The 8,270-nt window shown below is 25.5% G+C and overlaps 2 protein-coding genes across 7 annotated transcripts in view; one reads left to right on the top strand and one right to left on the bottom strand.

Moving 5' to 3' along the window:
- The window catches only part of LOC102680309, a 199,394-nt gene extending 197,982 nt beyond the window's left edge, over window positions 1-1,412 (top strand). For all 5 annotated transcript variants that reach the window (XM_006620756.2, XM_006620755.2, XM_006620757.2 and 2 more), the window contains one exon: window positions 297-1,412. In XM_006620756.2, coding sequence (XP_006620819.1) covers window positions 297-492 — 196 coding nt within the window. In that variant the 3' untranslated portion in view covers window positions 493-1,412. The remainder of the gene's footprint in view (window positions 1-296) is intronic.
- A 4,279-nt stretch (window positions 1,413-5,691) lies between these two features.
- Window positions 5,692-8,270, bottom strand: part of LOC102672413 (inositol 1,4,5-trisphosphate receptor) — a 39,403-nt gene continuing 36,824 nt past the window's right edge. For both annotated transcript variants that reach the window (XM_031512937.1, XM_031512938.1), the window contains 9 exons: window positions 8,034-8,206; window positions 7,775-7,939; window positions 7,506-7,686; window positions 7,338-7,430; window positions 7,100-7,257; window positions 6,867-7,032; window positions 6,645-6,805; window positions 6,414-6,575; window positions 5,692-6,295 (listed from right to left, as the gene is read on the bottom strand). In XM_031512937.1, coding sequence (XP_031368797.1) covers window positions 6,215-6,295; window positions 6,414-6,575; window positions 6,645-6,805; window positions 6,867-7,032; window positions 7,100-7,257; window positions 7,338-7,430; window positions 7,506-7,686; window positions 7,775-7,939; window positions 8,034-8,206 — 1,340 coding nt within the window. In that variant the 3' untranslated portion in view covers window positions 5,692-6,214. The remainder of the gene's footprint in view (window positions 6,296-6,413; window positions 6,576-6,644; window positions 6,806-6,866; window positions 7,033-7,099; window positions 7,258-7,337; window positions 7,431-7,505; window positions 7,687-7,774; window positions 7,940-8,033; window positions 8,207-8,270) is intronic.

The following is an 8,270-nucleotide window of genomic DNA, read 5'->3' as shown; positions in this document are numbered from 1 at the left end:
TTTTTTTTTTTTTTTTTTTTTTTTTTCCGACGTGTGAGAAATCGCGTTTGAGCTTGGTCTTGATAGAGAGCGAGTTAAGAATGATGATGCGTATTAGAATAATATATCAGACTCCTCTAAGAATGCCTTATAAGAATTGTTTCTTTGGTCACTTTCTATGTGCATTTATTTGTTATTCGTGTTAGATAAGACTCTTGAAGAAAATTTGCTCGTGATTCAATTTATTTGTGGATTTATTTAACTTTAGATTTTCATTGATTTATCTTTGTTATATTTATGAAATGATCTGTTCACAGATTGCAAGCACTAGGAAGGACAGCACCGGAATACACGATGAAATGGCGGAGCGAGTCTGTAATCGCAAACACGCACAAGAGCGGGCCGTCGCCAGCACCGAATCACGTGATAGACTCCTCGACTGGAAATGGACTACTAGAAGCGCGAAACCTAATTCTGTTCGCTATACTATTCGCTTACATGGCCGGTTGTTGAGTCTACTCGACACACCGTGTCCTATACACGTTCCTGTTCACAATCAGAGATAAACTGTTGCGAACGAGCCTAAGATTTGTATTATTGTACCACACTGTGTGTGAACGAACTCGAACATTAATATTATCGTAATGACTACGATCGTGTTTCCTGAAAGTTCTTTCAGCGGTTCAATTTTCTCCAAAAATAAAAAAATTTATGGATAGAAATGTTTAAAGAGCGAAATGATTGCATAAAACGAAACTTATTATAGAAGTTTTAAAAGCTTCATGTTAGTTTTCATAAAATATTACGTCACTGGTATTGTGTGAAGTTTTCTAAAAGTTTAGAAGAGAAAAAGTTCGAGGAAATATCGTGCCCTTTTGATGAAATATTAAAATCAGTCGCCATAAAATTACCTCGCTTTTAATCATACGGGAACTGAATATTCTAAATTAAATAGATTGCTCGAGAATAATTGCAATTAAATGAAATTCATTTCCAATTCGTTTCTACGCAAATATTCGACAATTATTTTTTAAATTGTATATTACTTGTCTGCAATCTATTTTTCTTTTTTTTTTTTTTTTCATTTAAAATAGAATTTCATCGTATTGAACAAAGGGGATAATCAAATGTGTAATAGAGATTAATTTGCAATCATAGTTCTCGAGCAAACGAGCATTGAATGCTGATCAAAGAACACGAAAATTCTAAAATGATTTAATCGAAAGCTCAAATATTTTTCAATTACCGATATTTTAGCGTAATTGTTCGATATTGTCACACGTAGATGAATATTAACAAGGTTAAAATTTCATCTGATAAATTGAAGAGAATGAATAGCATGAAATCGAATTTTGGAATTCAACGCTCTAGTCGAATTACATATATATAAATATACATATATAAAAAATGAATTAAATGCGAATCAGAGAAAACAAGAGAGAAATATATATATATAAATATAATTATAAATCATACACACTCGGTGTATACCACTCGTTTTAATTATAAGAGTCTAATAGAGCATGTACATATTATATATATATATATATATATATATACATATACATAAATTTATATATAGATTGAGACATTTATAAAGAAATATTTAAATATTATCTATTTTATATTATCTTATTAACATTATTTATTTCTACAATTATTAAAGATTAAAAAATAACAAAATTATATTATATTTTATTAAATTATTTATTTTCATTATATAATATTTGCATTATAAATCAATAATTTTTTATGTAACTGTTTTATAATCTTTATATATTAAAATATTTAAAATTCTTTCTATACGTCACATTCTGTCAACCGTATAAATATACATAAATATAAATATAGCAAGTAAATATATACGTACGAAAAGAAACAAAAGAAAAAAACGCGATGCACGGATTTGAAATAGCGAAAAAAAAACCACGCGTCATCATTTTCACGCAAATGCCAAAATAAATATGTAAGAAAAGAAATTCTATATTATAGTTTCTTGTAAATACGTAAATAGCATAAATAAGATTTGTACAGAATATCACGAAATATGTTAAGACCTCGATATAATTGTAAATTACGCGGCAATTTATTGTAAACATGGCGCGAACTCATGAACGGAAACAGATTGTATTTTATCGAACGAGCTTCGACTGTCCTAAGGCAATATTACAAATAATTGTTAACATATTTATGGGATTCTGTCAAAAAACTTTTCTTTCATGAAAAACAATATTTATTTCACGAAATGAAAAATAATTAAATAAAAACTTCGAATTTTTTAAAGAAATAATTGTTTCTTGATCGACTTCCGAAAATGCGATTGATCGTTAGAATAAACGGAATGGAATAGAACATGAATGTTTAATATATTTATCGATTAAAAAATATATATTAAGCTAAATGACACAGGCTTATTGTATTAAAAGAACCATCCAACGATGTGAAAATGTTTCTATTGGTTAAGTTTTATAGCATTACGATATTGCTGCCATTATTTGTACAGAATGTAATAAGCCATATTCTTCGTTTAACGCATTTAAATAATCTTTTGTAGCTTATGACTATCGTATATATAGTAATTTCTATTATTTATTTTTAGTAACATTTTTATACTTCGTAATTGCACAAACTGTACCATTTCGCATCGAAACAATGCAGTTATATTACCAGAGATTTTAATGCCTGTTAAAATTTCTAATTAAATCATAACATGTATAAAACGACCTCTTGTTGCGTGAAATTCATTCGAATCATTACAAACCTTCGATATTAATCTTAATGCTTCTGTTAATATTTCATTTATTATGTTCGAATAAATATAATTAAATTTACCGCACAATTTTCATTAATTAATAGGAATGTGTTTATTATGAGAAAAATTAATAATAATAATAACTTAAAATTTTTTTAGAATTAATTTATAATATTAGCTAATTGAAAGACTGAATTTTATCAGAATGCAAGTAATGATTGAAGGCTAGTAATGATCGAAACGATTAATAAATAAAAGAATAGAAATTTATCCGTAATGAAGGATAAAAATGTTAAGATTTGTATAATAAAAGAATAAGCGCTCGAATAGAAAAATAATAGTCTCTTTTCTGCAACCTCGTCGAAACAGAGATGAAAGTCACAATGTAATTAATCAATATTATTTTAAGAAGTGACATTATGAAAAAAAAGAGACATACATCATTTAATAAATTAACAATTTATATCAGCCAAACAACAATGGCATGTGATTTAAGTGACTTGTGTTTGAAATCGGTGAATCGACAGAAATTTCAGTTGTTCATTCTAAAAAATCATTGAATGAAAAATAAAAAGAAATAAAATTATGAGTGGACCGTTCCTTTTTACATTACTCGATTACGTCCTAACAACGATTGTAATGCGATCTGTTCCTTAAATAAATGTATCGATTTTACACAAGACACATTTACCTTACAAAGGAAAGATACATGTTACTTGATGATACATACAAGATATATGTACTAGTCGCGTATACTTAAGTCAGAATAAATAGTCAATTGTTTCATATAAAGTACGAATAAAATAAAACAGAAATCAGATATATAGTTATGATTTTTTACCTGAATAATATATATCCCAATGATATGAATAATATGAAGGAAGTAATCTCAAGGAAGTAATAGGCACAAATAATAAAACAGATATAATAAAAATTATAAAATCAACGCCATTTTTAAAATATGGTAAATTAAATATATAAGATATAAAGAGAGCAAACTAATAGTAAGAAATAAGGTAAGAATTAACTATCAATACCATCTTTTGACTACCAATAATAAGTAAAATAAGATAGAATAAGAATTAAGAAATAACGCTATCTTTTGAATGCTTGTGGAAAAATTTTATTGCATATTTGCAGCTGTTATTTTTAGAGGATTTTGTATCGTTTTTTCAACATTTTCTAAAGGTAAAAAATAAATTTATCTTTTTTATATTTATTTCTTATAATAAAAGTTGTCATGTTTTGCACTACTAAATGTTTTCTGATAATTTGTTTTTGAAATTAAAATTTAATTAGAAAATTTAGCAATATAGTAGATGTTTTACATTATTAAAATATTTGAAATATCTTGTATTTATAGAAATATTCTTTATAAAATGCATTATTTATAAGGAATAACGTGTTGCACTTGTCATTTAAAAAATACATAATTCTATTTAAAAAAAATAATTTAATCCTCATACGACTTCTATGTTACGACTAATATGTTGGAAACATATTAACAATATTAGAATATATAGAATATATAGAATTTCCTTGAAACCATTCAATTTTTATCTAAAACATTTTTTATTATGAAGAAAAATAATGACATAAATTAAGATAATAATATGAGACATTCTAAATATAAAATGAATATACAATTTATAAAAATTCATAATCAATAGATAAAATATATTTTTTGTTTTGCATTTTTTAAATTTCGTACATGTATAAAGGTTAATTAAATCGTAAGATTGCTTTGATAAAAAAAGGATAATTTATTCACATACAAGTTTTAATACAATTCTACATACGTATTTATACATCCTACAATCGGAAGATGAAACATGTACATCTATAAATAACATATCTACGATTTAATTTTCTTTGTTTTAAGATGAAAATCTCAAATAACGATTCGCTAATATTTTATAAAATTGGCACAAACAGAAACGACGTTTCTAATTGTATTCTCAAATACGAATTGTGGAGTGTGATAAACATTTAACAAAATGTATGCGTATATACATCTACTTTCGCTATTTAAAAAAGAAAACAAATTATCAACATACAATATATATATATAAATGTTTATACATATATAGACAGGGATGAATGTAAAACACTGTTAATAATGGAAAATAAATTTTAACGAATTGAAAACGTAACATTATATTGCACACGATATTTATGTGTATTCGGTGCATAATAACAATTTCTATAAATTTTCATTTAACATACTTTAGATACAACAATTATCTTAACTTACATCTATGTATTCAGAACTAAACAATAATATTCATTGACATTAATTTGCTATAAATATTTACGAGAAATCACATAAAAATCTGTCGCATAATGATCATTCGAAATGATCGTAATCATTTATTCACATTTCCCATCGCTATAAATAATTAGTATATCTATTAAACGGTATTAGTAAGCATTAAAATTTTATAACAGACGTACAATTATATAACGATTATTTTATTCTTATTTTATTCTTTTGCTTTCTATTGCTTTATAAATTCATAACCAGATAACAACTATTTATTCAAGAACTTTTTATTTAATTTATTTTGACAATTTTTTTAAATTAAATTTAAAAATCAATAAATAATTTAATAATATAATGTTTGATGTTTTTTTTAATCTTAATATTTAAAAAAGATATTTATTTTATTAAAATTTTTACGCACGTTGTTTAAAAATCTGTGCGTATTTTTTAATAAAAATTCAAAAGAGGAAAATCTAATATTCCTCAATCTATCATACAAACTTACTCTATAAAAATTCTTTCAAAAATGATAATTGAAAAATTTTTCAATTTTACAAACTTAAATATCTATAACACAACCAAAAATCAATGTTATCAATAAAATCAATCAGATATTTATTTTACATATCCATTAATGGATAGATCAATATTCTTAAGGACTTATTTTAAACAAATTGTAAACATATTAAAATCTCAATGAGAATTTTAGATATATTTTATTTATAACAGCACACTTTGATACACTCCTTTGGCTATTTATTTGTAATGATAAAAATCATGCCAACCTTTAAGATTTTTTCTGATCGTTTAGTTTTAAGTAACACGGACCCTACTGAAATTATTTGCATGAAATGAAATTGATTTGATATTTTTTAATTATAATTAATAAATATTAATATTTAATGTAATTTTTCAATTAACTGACTAAATTTAACATATATGATGCAATTCATTACAAAATGTACTTTTTCTTCATTTAAAAACAACAAAATTAATATTATTTTTAATAAATTTGAGTTTTACTATTCTACTTAAATAACTTTCTTTGAAGTTAGGAACAAAACCGTACAAATGCTACGTGTGTTACTCTCATAGTATTTCCCTGTGTCTTTAAATGCTTTTTAAGAACACACAAACTTATCAATTAAATATCATGTTAGAGTATCAAATTGAGATTCCTATATGATTAAAAACGAAATTCTGAAGTGCATTACTTAGATTTACGCTGGTACGTTGTGTAAAAATGCCGATGCAGAATTCAAAAGACCTAACCGTTGCTTCTGTTTTCGTTGCTCCGTCATCTATTAAAAAAAAAATTTAATTTTATATAAAAATTTAGATTTATATAATTCATCAAAATATTTACAATCAAAATAATGAAAATATTCACAATAATATAAATTCTTAAACATAATTTACCTGATCGCGAAGCTCGGTAAGTTGTTGAGATAAACATTTCACTAACTGTTGCGTGGATTCTAACTGAGATTGTAAACTTCTTAATTCTACTTGTTCCCCTTCTCCCTCATCTGCTGCCAACGATTTAGCTCTCAATCTCGGGAACCAGTCAAGATTTCGATCCTGTAAAAAGTACACAGAGCTTAAAAGTTTAAGCACGATTCAATTTTTTGAAGCTCTATGGACTATTACCTTCACCATAGCATACACGTAAGATTCTGGACCTGTGAATTCTGTAGGATCTTTCACTTTTACCAGAACAATGAAATATAGATAATGCCACATATTATGTTCATGTTTTACATGTTCCTCAAAGGAAACCGTCTTGTTATCGAAAGACGATCTATTCAATCCTGTAAAATTAAATATTATATACAATAACAGTCAAATAAATAATATAAAAATAATACTTACCACAAATGAAACAAGTATTCTTCAAAATTAATTCCTTTTGCTGCTTTTCTGATCTGAGATCAGCAAATGTATCAATGATAACACCAAAAATGAGATTCAGAACAATAATTATTACAATGAAGAAGAACAATAAATCATATACAACTCTAGCAACAAACAAAGGTTCCTGCAAAACAATTATTATCAATATATTGATAGTAGCATCTTTTTTGTAATTTTGTTTCTATACTTACAGTACTAGATGGTGCCCGTAAAATATCTCCTATACCTCCACCATTTCTTAAACCTTGATTCAAAGTTGTAACAATACACATAACTAGAGAATCACATGCTCGTTCTTTTAATTCTCCACCAACATTAATTACTTCTGCTAGACTGTCTTTTTCATGAGCTGCATAATCGTAAAAGTGTAAAAATTATAATTACAAATAATTATATTTTTATAAATAAAAAATGTATTTAAATAAATACCTTCGCGTATATATCGGGATACTGTTTCTGTTGCTTCACATTTTTCATTATCAACAGCATTACAAGTATCTACATTTTCAGTCACATATGATGCTATAATTAATATACATAAAAAATCAATATTTTTATCATTAAAGATAATTATAAAATGTTAGATATTATACTTACATGCAAGATTTTCATCAACAGTTACTAGGAAATCATCTTTGAAAAACATAAAACCGATAATGGAAAACATATAAACTAGAATTAATGCCAATACAGCAGTAAGTATAATGGATCTTCCGTTTCTTGTAACAGATCTTATTACATTGAGCAATGTTTCTTCGCGATACACTACATCAAAGAGCTAAAATATATAAAATTTAATATTTCGCTTTAAGTTTATATCAAATTATTCTATATTCTATATATATTCTATATATTTTAATACGTACTAAAACTGAGTAGAAAAATGGATGCATACAAATACCAAGAACGCAAAATATAAGATATGATATATGATACAAAAGTTCAACATTCGTCACTATTTGCTCTAAGCTCTTTGTCAAAGTGCCCTGATTACCTATAATACTTATGAGATGTACAACTTTTAATACAACCTAAAAAATATTATTAATTATATAAATACAAAAATAAATTAATAAAATAACATTTTAATTATATATTTTTTAAAAAAACTTCTAAATCTAATACCGTAAGGAAACCGAGTAACCATAACGTTGGTTTTGGTCCTATAGAAAAAATCAATCGTAATATTGTTGAAGCTACTAGCGTTCGTATACCAGATTCTCGTGGTAGTGTAATGACAATAACTGCTGACGATAACATTACCGTCCAAATAAGAGCAGATAAATGTGAACTTAGTTCTACAATAAAAAAAGAAAACATTTAAATTCATTTATCCGATAAAAAAAAGTTGTTAGAAAAAAA

Source organism: Apis dorsata, unplaced genomic scaffold, assembly GCF_000469605.1.
Source record: "Apis dorsata unplaced genomic scaffold, Apis dorsata 1.3 scaffold_527, whole genome shotgun sequence".
Lineage (NCBI taxonomy): Eukaryota > Metazoa > Arthropoda > Insecta > Hymenoptera > Apidae > Apis > Apis dorsata.
This window is presented reverse-complemented; position numbering and strand designations above follow the sequence as displayed.